The sequence below is a fragment of the Myiozetetes cayanensis genome, unplaced genomic scaffold (assembly GCF_022539395.1).
Source record: "Myiozetetes cayanensis isolate MyiCay16 unplaced genomic scaffold, myiCay2020 scf21, whole genome shotgun sequence".
In the NCBI taxonomy this organism is placed as follows: Eukaryota; Metazoa; Chordata; class Aves; order Passeriformes; family Tyrannidae; genus Myiozetetes; species Myiozetetes cayanensis.
In genome coordinates this window covers 11,767,050-11,785,462 of record NW_026087423.1, presented here as the reverse complement: position 1 = coordinate 11,785,462, position 18,413 = coordinate 11,767,050, and the positions used below count along the sequence as shown (strand labels likewise).

Sequence of the window (18,413 nt, the reverse complement as noted above, 5' to 3'; positions counted from 1 at the left end):
TACAAACTTGTGCTTCTGTAAACAGCTCCTCTTTGGCCAGTGAGCTTTCCAGAAAGTAGCAACTGGGGTTTTTGTCTGCTTTATAATCTTAAGCAATCCCTGTCTCCCCAGCCCCTCCTTGCCACCACCACGCCAGGGTCCTGCAGCCTGAGAGCAGGCGTAGCACAACAGAAGGGATGGAACTCTGAGGCAGGGAAAGCTGGCAGATTACATCTGCTGTGGATGGAGAACATCCCCATCCTGCAGGAGCTGCTCAGCTGCTGGAGTTTCCTGCTTCTCCTTCAGATTGCTCCTCTAGAGGAGGGTACCATCCCTCAGCCAAGCTGACTCAACTGAGGGGGTGGAAATGATCATTTCTTTCACTTTTCCCCCCCCTCCCTGCTCCAAACTGCTTATTAGCTGTGCTTGCAAAGCAAAATTTAAATAACACAGCTTGTAATCATCAGCAGGAAACTTGCAACTCGAAACCCTCTTGGTTTTCCTCTAGATAATCTTGAGATTGCAAAGACCACCAGTTCCTGGTAGAACAGCAGCTGAGACACAACAAGTAAGTGAAGTTTCAAGCTTATGTGAGACCAAGTACACAACTGGATACTGGGGAAGTGGATTGGTCTAAATAAATCATGGTTTTGGTGGTTGCTTTCCTCTCAGCTGACAGGAGATATTAGAATGTGTCACGGGATGCCACACACTCATCAAGATCTGCCTTCTATAAAGCACGAGGAATATCTCAAATATAGGCCTCTGTACAGATTATTTTCTCACACACCCCTTAAAAACAATTATATTTTACAAGGATGTGGCAATTTGTAAAGAAAAGGATCCTGCAGCAGCCAATAATCTCCGTGCTGTAAGTGTTGTCTTGAGTGATATCAAAATCTATTATCTCAAATTTCTAAGTGTTAGACACTGACTCATGCAGTCTACTCCCAAGAGGTACAAAAACAGCTTATGGGGGTCTAAAAAGGCTTGACAGACTCAATTTCTGACAGCAGGGAGTCAAGAACCTCAAGGATACCTTCTTTTTAAATTCACAGCAGAGTGACAGAAGAGGTAGAGATCCACAGCCAGATAAAAGATCTGCAGGGAATAATACTGCAAGGTGCTTCTGTCCAAGTCACTCTGTCAGGAGCTTCAACAACTCCCTTTTCAAAAGGCTCATTCTCTCACTTCTGCACCCCAATAACATGTTCTTTAAATCATCACTGGATAATTACAATCAGCCTCAGTTAATCCAGCCAGATGACCGTCCCCAGAAAGGCTTTCCTGGCATCTCTAATCCAAAAGAATAACAGAGGGTGCAAAACAATTTCTCTTCATCAGCTGGCACATGTGCTGCCCAGCAGGAAACAATCCACTTGAGCAGACAAGCAACAAAAAAACAACCCAAAGCCAGTGCCCAAAAGACAGAAATATCAAACTCTTTTACCCCAGGCCTGACTAAAAGGCAACATCCCGAAAACACTCAGGATATCTTTGCCTTTAGATGACCTGGCCCTTTCAGGGGCTCTAGGAAAGGCTCCACCTCTGCCTGCTTTCCTCTAGGGCAAAGCTTCACTAGGAGGTTCTTCAGACCTTTTGGCTCAGCTAAAACACATCTGTAAGATGCTGCCAAAGCCAGAACCACCTGGCTCACAGTGATTCTTAATTTAGAAGGAATTAAGAAAAAAAAAAACTTCATGTTAGCCAAGCCAGGAGACAGACACAGGGCCAGAGACTGCCAGCTTGAGCCCTGATGAGAATCAAGGCTTCCTTCCACAGAAACCTGGAGAAGGAGGGAAGGCTCTGCAAGCAGCTACAGTCTCCAGGCTCACATTATCCTGGCACACCCTGAGAAAAGGAAGGTATTGACTGAACTGTTCAGTAAATGGGTGCAGCTTTGGGAAGGAGCTGTGACAGAGGAAACGGAGATGCTCAAGATACACATTTTACCTGGTAACACAGCCAAAGTTCAGAGAGATTATAAAAGCAGCAGCCATGAAAGGGAACACAAGGAACAAACACACGCTGGAGGTGTTTGTGCCACATCTCCAGGTTTGCAAAATTGTACCGAACTCAGCGCTGACCTGCCCAGCACACACACTAGAACCCCCAGGACTATGCACCCCTCAAGGCACACGTGAAATCCAGGTGTCTGGATGCTTCTCCAGAAGTACAGATGTTTGTGAGGTGCCACAGCACAAGAGACACACAGAGGGGCAGCAGGACTAAAACTGGAGGGAGGTCTTACCGAAGTCCATGCGGTCCTTGTGGTTACGCTGCAGAAGGCCCAGCAGGAGCTGCCTCAGGTGGCTTGATGTCTCCCTGGGGATGCTAGGATTGCAAACAAAAGCAAAGTAAGAGAGACCTGCAGTCTGCTTCAACTGCTTTTACATATTCAGGAAGGCAACTGGCAAATGCAAACTCCGTGTGCCTGCTGGGCCAGGAACACGAGGAGCTCACTGGAGGGAGGCTGAACTGAAACGTCTCTATTTGCATCTCTGGCTTTCACTCCCCGCTGTCATTGTTCAGGCTACAGATAATCTTCCTTCAGTGGCCTCTCCCATGAGCTCCTGCAGATCCTTCCCTTCCACAGTGGTGCCAGTGTCATCCCTCTGGTTCTCAGCTCAGCCCATTCACCGTGCAGTATTGCACATGATAAATGAAATCTCTTCCACTTGCCCTACTGGGATTAAGGAGGGCACTAAAATGAAGCAGTTTCCAAGGGGAAGCTTCCAATTAAGACAGTGGTGGTGAAATGCATCACCAATTACCACCATTTTATTAAGGCATTTATTTTTCAGCGCAGCTTATGTAAAGGCTGGCAAGCAACCTTTGTCTATTTGCTTCCTTGATATACAGCATTTATTAATTGGAGGCCACTAAGATGTGAGCAACTGCCACCCAAGCAAGCTAAAATTCATGCAGCTATTACCCCACTTTTCAGCACACTTAGGAAGAAAACACTCTTTGCCACGGCCTTTGCAGCACAAAGAGCTGGTAAATCACCGTGCTCTCCCTTGCCCCACAGGCAGGTGGAGGAGAGGCCAGGGCAGCTCTTCCCAACCCCAGCAGACTGCAAGGTGCAGGGAATAAATGACCAGATTAAGGCAGGGAAAGCGGAATCCAGCCCTTGCATAAGTGGATTCAGCTCTGCTGACTTCCTTCCATCCCCAGAAGTGCTGCTGGGGGCTGCAGGAGCCAGGACAGGGCAGAGCTCCCAAATTAGAGTGGAGGCAGTTCCAGCTCCTCTCAGCATTATCTCTGTCTGTCCTGGCTGTGCCCAGCATGGCCCCACCCTCTGCCAGGCTTTTCCCTCTCCCCAGGCTGGGGTCAGCTGAGGTAATGGCATGTGTGTGCCCAGCACAGTAATTTTAGCTGCTCAATATCTCACACGTGGCTCAGGCAGGGCTGCCCTGGCACCACTCACCGCCCTGAGGCCAAGTCCAACTGATGGTGGGAGAAAGAACCCTTCCTCCACCATCTCCACCAGTCTGCCCTGCCACAGACAGGGTAAAAACGGAAAATAGCATAAAAATAGTGGAGGGGGGGGTAAAAAAGGTGCTAGATAGCACAACCAGACTCCTGTTCAACGAAACAGGAGATGGGAGGCAAGGTCTGTACTTACAGGTTTCAGTACTACCCAGTTATTTTACTAGGAAGCCCTAGGCCTTGCTGGGGTAGGAATTTGAACCCAGTGATTCCTAGAACAGGAGAAGTTGCTTTTCCATCCCTGATGCTAGAATGGTTTTGTGTGCCTTCTCAGGTGGACACAGGAGGAGGGCCAGCAGGACTCTGGAAGGGATGCAGATAGGCTGGGGCTCAGTCTGAGCCTCTCATCCAGAGAGTGTCCCTTGGAAGCCCACTGTGTGCTGGAATAACCCAAGGTACCACAGCGAGCAGTCTCCTGAAAAATACATTAGTGCTGGAGACCTGCAGCGTTATCATCATCATTTATTCATCCATGACACACAAAGCTCTCATCCAAAATGAGCCCATTTCCCAACCATGGCTTTTAGCCTTGGTATGGCTTCAAAAGCCAAGAAACAGGCAGGTCAAGCCACGGATTTCAGATGGCACGACACGGAGGAAGATGAGGCCTGTTTGTCTCCTCTTATCCCCCACGTCTGAAGCATCAAGTTTTGCCACTCTATTTTCCAAGTATTAATTTTCCAGGGCCACCTTTTTAAAGATAAGCAACAAATCTGCCACCTTCCCCCATGACCTGGGATGTGCTCTGCCCTGCAAACCAGCATGATGAATCTTAGCTACTAAAATCAGCACTGCTAAAATTGTGAGGTCTTTGGGCATGGGCTGCCCAGGATGCTCAGAATAGCATCTCACCTGTCAGCAGCAGCACCAGCTGTGTAGGCAGGGCCTGCTGGGGAGCATTTCATGAGCTTTTCTTCTCCACCCCATTCCCAAGCCAAAAAAAAGGCACTTTCCAAGGCCACGGCAGGGGAGGTGGGTGCCAGCCTGCTGAGCCCCAAGGGAAATGAAACCAAATCCTGGCACTGCTGCTGTCTGAGGAGGAGATCTCTGGAGCAGTTTTGTGTTTCATCCTGTGCTGGCAGTGCTCTCAAGCAGTTTATTCATGTTTACTCAGGAATAGCACAGATTGCAGCCCGTGTTAGAGACAAACTGACTTTGGAAAGCAGGGAATTGCCATTTACCCAGCAGCAAAAAAAAAAACAAAACCAGTGGGCTTGGATCTAAATTTTGGAGGAGTTTGGTAGCTCAGAAGTGGAGATAAGTGAAAATGGTGAATGCAGGCTGTGCAAAGGACTCAGAGGAGAAGGACTAATCCCTACAGGCACAGACACACTCTCCTCTCACAGCCCAGTTCCATTTCTCCCCTCACCTGCACCATGAGCCAAACAACAGCAGGGCAGCGGGATCAACACAAGGAAGTTGATTATTTGTAGGGATTAATTTCTCTCTTAGTAAGGGGACTGCCTCAAATGTGAGCAGCCACATTTTGGGCTGTTTAGGTAAAACAGAAGGTCTGCTTTCTGCTCACACAGACTATCCAGCTCCAGCCATGCGGTGGCATTTTTGCTTTGGATTGTTCTCTTTGGGTGTTTTACTCCATCAAGCCCTCCAGTTCAATCCAGGAGAGTATGCAGATGCCCCAGAGTTAATGCTGGTAGAAATCTGCCTTCTCCCCAAATCAAAAAAGGAAGTCCTTAAAGGAAAATTAACTGTATAGCACAAGTCATTGATAAGAGCTCCAGCTTCCTGACAGTCCCTTCTAGTTATCTCTTGGAGCTGTCTGAACTGATAAGGGAAAAGAAAAATCCATATACAGCAACCCACTGAACTTTCTGCATATGTGGCTGCATTAGCAGCTCTGCCAACTCAAAGCTAACTTTCTGCTCAAAAAAGGCCTTCCAGTTTTTGGATATCTAATCTGGACCTTCACTCCTGTCTCTGTTCCAGGCTGAGGTTCTCGGAGCAGGCACGAGGTTCTGCTTTTGAGAGCTCGGAGATCAAAAGGCAAGACCACAGCAACAAAACCAAAATACCCCGACAAATCACAGCCCTGAGCAGTGAGGTAACACACACCCTGCTGGGACGAAAGCAGCCCTCTTCCCCCTGGAAACTGCAGCAGTGTCCATTTCCACCCAGGTTGTAGTGTTTCCCCCTCACAGCAGGATGGACACCAGCAGTTGCTGCCCTGACACGTGAGAAATGGGAATGTGATCTGCAGTCAGGTACTGCAGGTTACAGCAGGGACTCAAGTGGGGCTGCTCACACGTTTGCAGAAGCGCCACGAGCTATTCCCAAGGCTTCCCAGGGAAGCCATGAGTGGAACAGGACCACCAGCTGGCTCTTGGAATCACTAAAGAATCCTGAATTTTTGCAATGTAGGGGAGCAGCAGTGTCTGCAGAGAGGGAGGGAACACCAGCTCTGGCCATCCACTGCTGCCTGATTTTCTCTGGGCCACATCCCTGCCGGTGTCAGGAATGGGGAAAGGCAGGTGGCCAAATATTTCAGTCACCTCCCCGAGTGACAAGCCAAGAGCGTGCGAGGACAGGTGTAAACACAGGGTAAACAAGTGCCTACAAGCAGCAACACTGGAAAAAATGCTTACTTGGGCATCAGCATCTTGTTTTTCTCATAGAAGAGGCGGAGATCCTGGGGGCTGCTGGCCTGTATGGGAGAGAGAAACCAGTACATGAAGCAGCTGACAGTGAAGGAAAGGGATCAACATTTCTATTTCACAGCAGCTCTGAAGAGCAGAGAGGCACTTTCCAACTGCTGCACCAGCACAGACAATGAGAACCTGCAGCTTGCTTTAGATTAAAAAGCCAGCCCTGTGCCAGAGTGAAAACACAGTATTTCAGCCTGCTGCCACTTTGTCCCTGACCTGGTTCTGTCCTGCTCTCCCCTTCCAAGGGCTGAGCTTCACTGCACTGGGCTCTGATGCTCAGGTTTGAGCTGGCCTAAAATAGCCTCACCCAGGAGACTCAATAATTGCATACGTGAGGAGCCCCAAATGGTGAATGGCAGATCCTGCTGGGAACATGGATTAATGCTGCAGGGCATTTAGAAGAGGGGCAGGGAGCCTGTTGATGGGCAAGAGGATCTCTGAGGAGACTGGGCAACGTGAAGAAACAGCAACTGAATTAGGATTTTCTACTTTAATTCCAGGAAGCCAGAAGGTCTCAAGCCAGAGCTCCTGTTTTATTTTGTGCAGTAATATACACACAACTGAGTGGGATGTTGATGACAAGATTCCAAATTCTGAGAGATGAGATTAAAAAAAAAAAAAAAAAAACAAAAAAAAGGGGGAGGGGAGGGATTGGCACAAGAGGTTTATGGCTGAGGTTAAAAATAAAATAAAATCACCAGTAGAGAAGCACAGACACGTAAAAATCTCCTAACACAGGTTCTCCATTTGTTCTCATGCAATGAATAATACAGGACAGTAAATTAACCCCAGCGTCTCAGGCTTTTCTGCTTAGGCTGAGTCTCTTTATTAAAGGCAGAGCAGGCTGGCTGGCATGACACAGACATGAAGGCACACACAAAAACAGGGGAGGAAGATCAGAGAGATTCATCTGCAATCAATTATTGGTGCAGCAGAGTGTGTAGGAAAGTGTGAATGAGGAGGTAACAGATAGCTTCTCCTGATGTTCAGGGCAGGCTCTACAAACCCTCAAGCCTTCCACCTACTTCTGTTTCTAAATTAGAAGCATTTAAGGTCAATTAAGATGCTTAAAATGGCAAATCAGACAAGCCAATCTGCAGATGGCCATCAAAATACCACTAACAGAGCATGGCTGGAAAAGCAGCCACATAAGATGCAACAACATCACCTACTCCCTCTGGCTGAAGATGAGAATTAAGGATAACAGAGCTTGGTAAAAAAACCTCAACAGAAAGCAAAGGAGTCTCAGAAGCTGCTAATATCAACACACTTGTGTAGTACTCATCAGGACAGCATTTTTCACACAGCCTTACCAACACAAGCTTCACAACTCTCCTATTGATTTGTACCAAGAAGCGCTATTGGATTCCTAAAGGAAGGAACTGAAGATTTCCTGGTTGCCTTTTCTGCAATAACACACCCTCTGCCATTCACAGACACACCAGGGGCCCAAACAGAAGGTGCAAAAAAACGCAGACACAAGGCAGAAGGAGGAGCAGAGCTCCAGCACAGGGAGGGAAGGGCTCATTCACATCAGAGGGACACGAGCCTTGTTGGCTCTTTGCTCTGGTCATTTCCTGTCCCAACAACTCAATTGTTTCACAAATACAATGAGGCTCTGATCTACTTCAAACACTGTTTTGTCCAAAATTTTCCTGGCAATAAGGACAGAATATATTAAAAGCAGCTCATATATGAAGCCCAGCTCATTAGAGAAGGGTTTCTATGCACTGTCTCAGACAGAAACAAAATCCTCAATGAAGTTCCCCCCTTCTTTGTACAAGTTCAAAGGATGCTGTTCCTCCACATTCTGCTGTCTCAGTACAGTTCCTGCACACCCAGACCACTCTCCTTCACTAGGGTTGTTCCCTAGAGCCCATGACAGGCTGGTCTCTGATCCAGATACTGGGGGGAGAGAGTCATTTTAGTGAGTGCCCAGCACAGACAACCATGGATCACCATTAATTTGGCAAAAACAACTGCATCTTCACAGAACTTTATTATTAATCAAATGAGTCACACGCTTCTGTTCCTGGCAGAGGGCTCCCAGGCTCGCAGGAACATGCCCACTGCTCTCCTGCTGTCACCACGCATTTCACAAAGCACCAGGACCTTCAAACACTTTGCTCACCTCTCCTTTCGATAAACGGTGCTGCTCTGAGAATTATGGAAAAAAAAAAAACCCTACAAACATTTGTAAGAGTAAAAATGCCCCTGGAATCCCTTCCTCTAGGAAGCTAGGGACTAAACTTGAAAGCTACCTTGCAGACAGACACACCCTGCCCAAGAGAAACACCAGGAAAAGCACATTTTAAGCAGGTAACAACTAGACCATTCGAGGTACGGAGAGCCAGCTGCTACCTGCAGGACAGCATCCATCTGTCAGACCCAGGGATGCAGAATGCACAGCTCAGCTTTCCCCGAGAACAGGAGACACCCCAGCAGGTCAATTCACACCCTCAGCCCCCCTCTCGTGTTGCTGTGGAGCAGCTGCACGGGTGTAACAGGCCCTGGTTTTGTCTGTCCTTTCTATATATAGAGACAATTGGGCAAATTCAGTCATGCCAGGCTGTTACTTTGTCCCCAGCAGCAGTGGAAACATGTTGAGCCAACAAAGGCATCCAGCGTAGCCCTGCCAAATCCCATTCCCTGCTGGCTGCCTGCAAGTGAATTGCCTGGGAAAAGCAGGCAGGGGGGGTGTTTCCAAAAGCACTCAGCACTGGATTTGTCGTGCTTGGGCAAAGACTGGTTGCAAAAGCCCAGCACTCAGACAGAAGAGGGCCAGAGGCATTCACACCTTCCCTGAACAGCCCTGTCTCCTCAACACTTCAGACACTTCATATAGCAGGTGTGTGGTATCTGTTCTGTTCCTTGAATCTTTTCCTTGGGGATTTGGAGGTGCAGAAAGGGGGTCAGATATGTTAGAATGAAAAAAAAAAAAAAAAAGGTAATGGTGTTTCTAGCTCAGCAGCTCTGGGGAAAAGCTTGAAAACCTGCTGCAAACACCCTCTGCTTGTTCAGAGTCCCACAGCAAAGTGGCTGCTGGCATTTGGGGGACCTGAAAGCCCAAGGACCAGAAACAAGCAAACAAACAAAAAAAAAACAACCCCTGAACCTTCTCCTTTAGCTGTCTGTGGATGTTTTGTCTCTCTGCTGCCAACAGAGCAGGATCAGACCCACAAACACTGATCCAAAAGCCAATGGTTCACTGACTACAGCAACAAGTCAATCACTGTGCCCAGTCTCAGCAGAATAACCTACCACTGCCAGGAATTCCTGCCCCCATGGACACAGGACAGTCCAGAGGAACAGATCTGGGAACAGAGGAGCAGCCTGCCTAACAAATCCTAAGTATAAAATCATCCCTTCCCTGGTCCTCCTCAAGGCTCATTTCCCAACGTGGCAGTTGCTATAAGTGACACATAATCCTGGTACTTATGCAGACAGAATTAACTCAGAATTAAACCAGTGAACTTGGTACACCAGACTTAGATATTAATTTTTCCACCTAACAGCTAGCTGGGACAAGGACATAAGCAGGCAGGTTAACTCTTTCAGAGCTGCCAGATCAGGCAGAAAAACTTGCATGGCCTCTTGTGTCACTTCCCTGCTCCCTGGCTCCACAGTGCACCATATCCATAAAGAGCTGGAAGATTCATGCAAAGGCTCAGACAGCAGGTAATCAGGTTTTATGGTCCTTAGAGGATCTGATGTCCAAGGGGAGCCATGGTACTGCCAGAGACAGCTCTGCCACAAAGTACACATGCTTGGGGGTGAGCCTGCTTACCCAGAGCTCCCCAGTTTTAAAAGGGGTCACACAACAGAAGCCACACCAGTGTGATTCCTCCCTCAGAAAAAAAAAAGAGAGATTGAGGTCATTTAACTAATCATATTTAAAACACCATCTGACAAGGGCTAGATTGGTTTCAGATTGTTTCAGACCCTGTGTAAATCTTTTCCTTCTCTGCCTCCAGCTTTGCTTCTGGCTGTCAATTGTTTACTCAGCCTGCACCACCTCACAGTGGGCACAGGCTCCCAGTCTTTCCAGCTCACCTTAAGGACAAGAGGAAACCACTACAGCTCCCAGGGCACTTCCCAGTATTGGTCAGCATGACCAGGAAAGGCACTGTTTCAAGTCCTGTGCTCAGTGACAGAAATGCAGAGATGTAGGTGCAGACCACTTATTAGGCAAGTCAAATTAACAATTCCACGTTAATACAGCGCTCAGCAAATCTGTTTATAGGGATTATGAATCCCATTAATCTCATCCCTATGGCAGTCTCACTGTTTTGTTTATGGGCACGTTTAATACAAAAAGCTCCTTAAGAAAGCTTCACCAGCCATCCTACCAACTGTTCACATCTGAGCATCAGCAGCTTCTTTCTTGTCTGCGTGCAGTGAGGCAGGGAAGGGACAGGAATGGCTCTGGGAAATTGCCTTGGGTGACCCAGCTACAGTTAATTTTAACTCTGAGACAGCCAGAAATCACATTCACACAGATAAAAACATCCCTGCCTTGATTTAGGAGCACTTTCTGGATTGACAGCTGCCTCAGCCTTTCCACACATTTGATCTTTTCTCCATCTAACCCATCTCCCCGAAGCCCTGTTTTATTTTTAGGCAGCTCCTTCCTCCTCCCCGCAGATAACACCGGAGTCCCTGTGGTTTGCAGCCTCCTGGAGGTGCCTGCTTGGCTCATGCACAGCCAGAGCACCCAAACACAGCACGTTTCATGCTCCAGATTCCCATGGGAATCTCAGCCAGACAGGGATGAGGGGCTGTTCTTGCCAGCCTGGGAGGGAAGGCACGGTGAGGATTTAGCCTGAAGAGGTGAACGTCAGAAATCCAGTTCCTGGCTTCCCTGCACAACTGGGTGTGCTGGTGGCACTGTGTGCAATCAGCCCCTTCTCTCCCCAACCATTTGGAGACATCCCTCCCAAGAGGGCTCATTGCTATTCATGATGTCCCTGTCACCCCTGTCCACTACCCCTTTTTTCTCCTAAAAGCCCTGTAAACAACAGTTCCTCCCTGATCAACGACCATCAGCAAATTCTTACAGCACAGTCATGCCAACAAAGACAGAGAGCCAGTTAAGCTTTAACCAGGTCCCCAGCATCTGCCCTGGACAGGCTTCTTTCACCTGGATCTCACAGCTCAAGGGCAATTTGTGACAACCATGGCCAAAACAAATAGATGGGGCACAGAGAACCATCTGGGCTGAGCTCCTCTTTCTCCCTGATCAAACAAATCCACAGCTGCTCCTGCGGTAACTAAACGGGTCTGGCACTGAGCTCCCAAATCCAAACTCCAAGAGAGGAAAGGGCGTGGGGAAAAAATCAAACTAGAGGAACAAATGACCCCCGTTCCCAGCCCAACAGATGCTGGATGTATAAGGGAAGGAGAGGTTATCTAGTGAGCCAAGCACAAAGCAAGGGTCAGGAGCAGCTGGGAAGGGACTGAAGTGTCCCTTCCCTGCCCAGCCCAAGGCAGATTTTGCCATGGCTCAGAGGGACATGGGCACACAGGACTGCCCTCCCCTCTGAGTGAGCCTGAGCACACACCTTCAGGCAGGACACTGATGGTTTCCTGACCATCTGCTCTTCCAAAACCTTGGCTGGAGAGCTGAGTGGAGCTGACTAATATTGCACTCCTATTTCCTGTGAAAGTCTTCTCTATAGGAACAAATGTTTTCAGAAGAACATTTCTGTGACATCCCTCAGTGACCAATGAAAAAAACCACCTGTTCTTTCCACAGAAATCAGGTGCTCCACTGCTGTGTACAACAAAGCAAAGAACACCTACGATATATTAAATGGTAACTAAATAATTTGAATGAGCACAGTATCAAGGTGCCTTTAGAGACTAAAAGTTACCAAGTTACAAGGGAGAATGAGTGCCAGGCTCTCCTATGCAGCAGTCAAAGCTTTCTCCTTCCCCACATTTTTTTCTTAAAGGAAAGTAAATATTTATGTGTTACCCTAACAGTCATTTTCTCCTCTCAAACAACGAGACCAACACCAACAAACAGAAGCCATTCAGAAGTTTCAGTGCATTTTTAGGGGTGTTTATAAAAAAAGAAACATGTAAAGAAAATGAAGTCTTGCTCTAAACACAGACCAAACTGGTGGACAGAATATAAAGCACTGGGATGGAAGATTCTTATAGCAGCAGGGAAAAAATTACCCTGAAGGAAAAAAGTGTTCTTGGCTCGAGACAAAACCAAAACATACCATTAGTTTACTCCTGTATTTGCCCACCCTTTCCTGCAACAGATTCAGAACTCATTTTATCCTCCCTGATGATGTAACTGCATAAACATGCAAGGTCTTGTGTGAAATCCTAAAGAGCTGTGGAACTAAAGCTCAGAAAGTCCTGCACCTCACAAAATTTGCTTTATTACATGAGCATAGATCTGCCCCTGACTGTGGTGAATTCTCCACCATTCAGAAGTTTACTATCAGAGAATGCTGTTGAAAAAAGAAAGGTTTCAGCTCATCCAGAAGTTATGGCTTTTAAGTACAGGGTGGAGTTTTACAGGACTGTGTTGTATTTGGAGGGGTTTGGACCTGAGTGAACATAAACATTTCAGGCTGGAAGGGATTGCAGCATTGTGAGATGACAGATAAGATCCTTTTGATAAGATTCTACTTAACTGCTTTGAAAACCAAGTTGATTCAGCTGCAATACACCAGTTACCACCAAACCATCCTGAACATTAACCTGCAATTACAATCTTCCTTATTGTCCTTCTATACACAACAGAATTATAATAATTATAAATTATACACTAAGTACACTTGTAAACAGGCCTGAAAAAACCCACTGCTTTAACTGATTCATATCTCAGTAAATGACCATTCCTAAGGATTTGTAACTGAGAAATACATTTCAGTGAGATACAGACCAGAAAAGAGTCATATTCTAGTAACACAAGCAGCATTACAACATACAAAGCACCACACTGTCAAGGTGTTGGACAGCCAGACCTTCATGAGGCTGGATCTAGGGGAGCTGACATTATAATGACAGAAGCCTTTGAGTAACTGGATTAAAAGGGAAAAAAAGAGATTAAAAAAAATAAAAATCAGGAGAGAGTCAGAAACATGAGATCTAAGCAACTCACCTGAAAAGGAGCCTTTCCTGTTAGACACTGATAAATGATGGTTCCTATACTCCAGAGGTCAGCTTTGGCATCGTAGTGTTGTGACATAATGACTTCTGGTGCCTTTTTGGGGAGAGAACAGAAATTTCTTCTGTAAGAACACGTAGCCTTTTTTTTTTTTTTCCCCAGCAGCTCCAAGAAAGAGAAGTCACTATCATGCTTTAAAAACTCATGAGCTAGATTCCCCAATTTACCACAAAAGATTTGCTCCCAATAAGAGTGGAACACTATCTTGAAAGGGCCAATTTCCGATCTAAGTGGGGGAAGCAGAGACTTTCATTCAGGAATAAAAAAATATTCCAGTACTGGGTATTTTGGGCAAACTCAGTACTTTCCCTTCTCAGTGCATCATTTTCTGCTGAATCCACCCGTGCTCAGAAGAAGCCTCACTGAAATGGCACAGAGGGATCTCAGCCAGAGCAAGGAGCAGGTAAATGGTCAGGAGCAGCCAAGGCTCACACTGCACAGGGTAAGCTGCAGCCTCCATCCTGAGCTGCTTCACTTGGGCACTTTCCTCATTTAGCCCAAGATGGCAGCACATTAATTAAGCTGCAGAGCCTGCTGCCAAGGTCACAGTTCGGGTTCAAAGGCAGCCTCTGCATTTCAGTCCCACAGCTTGAGCCCTGCTGTGCCTCAGCCTCGGGGTTCCCATCTCAGCCCCTGCACTCAGCTGCTCCCTGCCAGGCTTGTCCCAGGAGCTGGAGGCACTGCAAGCCCCCAGAGCCCCCTGGCTCAGGAGGAGTGTGCCTGAGGAGCAGCAGCAGAGGGGGGACAGGAGGGCAGGCTGGCTAATCCCACGTGTTTATGAGGAGAGATTTCACTGCAGTGCTGCCAGCATGGAACAGGATCAATTTTCTAGCTCTGTCAGGAGTAAAGGCCACATATAATGGAAAAAAAAAATAATGGCAACAAACAAGAGCTCAGTTTGTCTGTAAGGGAAGCAGGTATGGCACCAAACACAGCCAAGGAAACAGGACAAGAACTGCACAAGGAAGTTTCAAGTCTTGCATGACATGGATCATATCGGGATTCAGACAGAAAGCTCATTCTGGTGGGGGTAAAACACCTTTCTTTTTCAAAAGAGCAAAATGAAACAAGCAAAATGAATAGGCTGTGACCCAAAGCAGGGCATAAGGACCTGCATTGCCAGCAGATGTTCCCAGGGCTCCTGCACAAGATCCACGATAGCAGTAGGGACAGACTTCAAACACTCCCTAAATCCCAATCAAACCCTCCCTCCTCATCCTCCTTCAAATCCATCAGTAAACACAGAACAATATGGACACTGAGATTCCTTGTAACATCCAGAGTTGTTTAAAATAAAAATAAAAAATAAATTAAAAAAATGTCATCACGAGCTTCCTCCAGCCCTAAGCTGGGTGTTTTCAATTACTTTCACAAGCGAGTCCGAAAAAGTACCACTAAAAATAGACAATTCAGGAAACTCTCATAGGAGAAGAGAGTTACATCATCTTCACATAAAGCATAGCTCAAATAAACATCAGGCTTCAAAAAACGGAGAGGAAGTCTGTTTTGCTTAAGTTAGTACTGTGGAACAGACTAACTACCAAAGATACCACCCCTGTCAGTGCAGCACAGTCCAGCCTAACTCTGCCCAAAGACCACAGACAAAACACTTGAGAGTGGATTAGACCATGTTTCAAATCAGGTGCCTCCTGCCTCAGGGCATCTCTTAAAACTTCAACCTGAATTGACCCACATCATGTTTTCCTTTGAGCTCAGACACCCACATCCACAGGAACTATTACACGTCTACCTCTGACATTTTTATTTCTGTCTAGTTTTGTCATTTTTAATTTCACTGACTTGATGTGACAAAGCACAAATAACAGATCACCTCATCACAACCTGACCCCAGACTGGGAAATACAGAGAGGGTGAAAGGGATCAGTTTGGTTTCTTACACACATCTCCTTCACAACCTAAGAAGTCATCCTGGAAGCAACTGGTTTGGTGAAAGAATTTGACTGCAAAGGCTGAGGTGACAGCAGGTTTTTGGAACTGCTCTGTCTCAAAAGGACCAGCTGAAGCAGGAATTTACTGAGGTTCCTCTCCAGGGAAGCAACACCTCGAATAGCCAGATATGTGAAGAATCTCCCCAGCCTTCACTCTTCTGTTGTTGCTTTGCTCACAACAGAGGAAACAGACTGCACTTCCCAATGCCTTCAGGGGAGAGCCCTAGGTGACCTCTGGGAGATGCATTTTCTGGGAGTAGGCAACAATCAATAGTCCATTTATTTATCCAAAGCTCATCTGAAAATTCCATGACAGCACAGGCACCCACTGTCTGACATTTACCAGCAGCCAGAACTTCAGGAAGCCCCCTGTGTAACAGCTGGTTTCTGACAAGTAAATAAAATTTCACCTTTGGGGGAAACACTAGAGAAGAACAAAGCCTTGCTTTTGGGGGAGGAGCAAAGCAAGAGCAACACAGAAAAAGGTGCAGGCAACCCACACTTACCATGTACATTGGTGAACCACACAGTGTTGCTGCCATCATATTGTTCTGCAGGTACCGGGCAAACCCAAAGTCAGCTACAAAGAGAAACAGAATCAGGTCAGGGTCAGACACCAGCTCTAGACAGCCTGCACCTTCTCCACTTGATTCTTTCTACTTTGCTTTCACAGCACCTATCCCATCTTAGCAAGACTTTGATGGCTCTCTTCTTAAACAGCAACAGCCTTGTGCTAGTTATTAATGCAGAGTACAGGCACTAGGAGAGGACACACCAAGCCACAAAAGCCCAGAAGAACAAACTCCCTTCGGTTTTTCAGGGATAAACAGTCACCTCTGGTACCCATTTGCCTGCACTTCAAACTGCTCATCTGGGAGAGCTCACTTCAGTGAGAGTGTGCCAGTTCATAACTATCCAGTTCATCTGCTGCTACCTCAGCCTTCATCTGGGGAACTGAAAGTTCCCCTCCACTGAAAAGGCTCAGTGTAACAGACACCCAGGACAAACCACTGCCCACCACCATTCACACTTCCTAGCCCAGCCTTCCTGAAAAGAGTCTTCCTCTTTTTCTTTAGAAGGGTTCTAACAGTGCCAACCCCAGCCCTAGGACAGAAAGCTGAGCCACAGCAGAAAAGCCAGGGACAAGGAATACCAAGACAAATTACCTCTGCAGGTTACTGAGCATCTGATCATATGACACTTAGAGGTTCTCTCAAGGTTAGCAGATATTTCAAGCTACGAGACTGACACTGTCATCTGTCACTAATGAACTGGTACAGCCAGATATCCCCTGGACCATGTACTCCTCAGGGTTGCAGGGCACATCACAACCAAGAGCAGCTGTGCCTGCAGTGCTCCTGCCTGTGTTTAAAGTTCTCAGTCCCTTCCACTCCCCTTCACCTCCACAGACAACAACTCTGCACATCACAAAAATGAAAAAAAAAAAAAAAAAGGCAAAACAAAAAACCACGTCAAAATGCTTCAGTCAAAGAGGCAGCAACATTTCAAAGTCTTCCACTGGACCTCACTTCTCAGGTGAATGAAAGCATGAACACTTTCTCCACAGCACAGGGCTCAGGTGAGGAACAGTTGGACCTAACTGGTGTCAGCTTCAGCTCAGGAGCTGTAACACAACCAAAACTCCAGTGTGAGGGTCGTACCATCCAGCACTCATTTCTGAGAGACCACAGGGGATGTGTGTGCTCTGTAACTGGATTTCTGGAGCACTGGTCCCAACTACTAGTGGTCCATCCATGCCACTTGCCTGATGTGCAGAACATGAATCTCTTCAAGGTGCAGCTGAGAAACCTGCTTCTAATTCAGGTTGTGAAAACATCCGCTTTTGGGTGTGCCTGAAGGCCTTCAGGCACCAACATTTACCTCAATACTATTAAAAGCTGAAGAAAAAAAGTCACAACTCCTGCCTCATGTCTTGGTAAGCCTGGAGATTACAAGCCAATTAGGGCAGGCTGCTGTTTGTTTCTACTGAGGGAGGCAGGCACCCTTCAGCTGGGGGCAGAGCAAGGCCTGCCCAATTCCTTTGTGCCAAGCCTGTGTCCTGGCAGAGCAGGAAAAGCTTTTGCTCCTCCTGCTTGGAGCCAGCTGAAGGCTACACCTAGCAGAGGAACTGAAGGAGGAGGATGAAAAGTGTTAGGGAACTTTAAAAGAAGGGCAGCAATTCTTTTCTCCTCCTAGACAGCTCCCCAAAGAAAGATTGAGGCTTGCCACTTATCCAGCACCAAACCCTCCTGAGGATGCTGAGGGTGATATTTGTAACGGGGTCTCACCGATCTTTATGCGGATGTTGTTGGGATTTGATTTCCTGCCTCCAGCGTAGGAAAGGAGGATATTCTGCGGTTTCAAGTCCCGATGGATGATGCCTTTGCTGTGCAGCATTTTCATGGCACCTGCTATCTGCTGGAGAAAGAGCCTGATGGTGTCTTCACTAAGTGTCCGCATAGCTGGGAAGGAGGAAGGAAAAAAAAAAAATGACCACGGATGAAAAACTTACAATGCCAGTTCCCTGAGGAGCCCAGAGGGCAGATTCTCACAGCAATTATCCACAATTTGTCATCTTTATTTCCACCTATGATGTCTTTCCCCCACACACCATTTCTGGATGATTCCTACAGGCAACAAGGGAGAGCGTTTGCATTCCCAGCTTATTCTGTGGTCAGGGCTGTTTTCAGCCCCAAGTCTCTCATGCTGAACTCAGGCCAGCGCTGGGTGATGAATTTGGGTTATTAACTGCAGCCAAAAGCGACATTTGGTGAGGTTTAGGGCTTTCCTCAGCAAGAGCTGCCAGCCAGATCCAGACAAGCAGTGGGCAGGGCTGTGGCTGCCTCTGAGCCATGGTCAGAGCTTTATCACAAAGCCCAGGCCTAAAGGTGGAGCTCAGAGGAAAGGCAGTTGGGATTAGGATTTATGCCTGCAGGAGTCATTAAGGCTCGTGCTGGGCCTGGAAGGGGTTGGCAGGTTAAGTTCAGTCAGTTATAGCACATGGCCAGCAGGGATCTGTAACTTTGGGTATGAATCCAATCCAGGCCTAATCCTTGTGCATCATAACCCACTAGACCAAACCACAACTCTAATCCCAAAGCCAGTGTTTGGGTGAAACACCTAACAACACACCCTTCAAAC

General features: G+C 47.1%; 1 protein-coding gene across 7 annotated transcripts in view; it reads right to left on the bottom strand.

Moving 5' to 3' along the window:
- The window catches only part of ULK1 (unc-51 like autophagy activating kinase 1), an 89,400-nt gene that overhangs the window by 34,012 nt on the left and 36,975 nt on the right, over positions 1–18,413 (bottom strand). For all 7 annotated transcript variants that reach the window (XM_050318672.1, XM_050318673.1, XM_050318668.1 and 4 more), the window contains exons 7-11: positions 17,561–17,734; positions 15,779–15,852; positions 13,258–13,359; positions 6,075–6,133; positions 2,231–2,313 (exon numbers count right to left, since the gene is read on the bottom strand). In XM_050318672.1, coding sequence (XP_050174629.1) covers positions 2,231–2,313; positions 6,075–6,133; positions 13,258–13,359; positions 15,779–15,852; positions 17,561–17,734 — 492 coding nt within the window. The remainder of the gene's footprint in view (positions 1–2,230; positions 2,314–6,074; positions 6,134–13,257; positions 13,360–15,778; positions 15,853–17,560; positions 17,735–18,413) is intronic.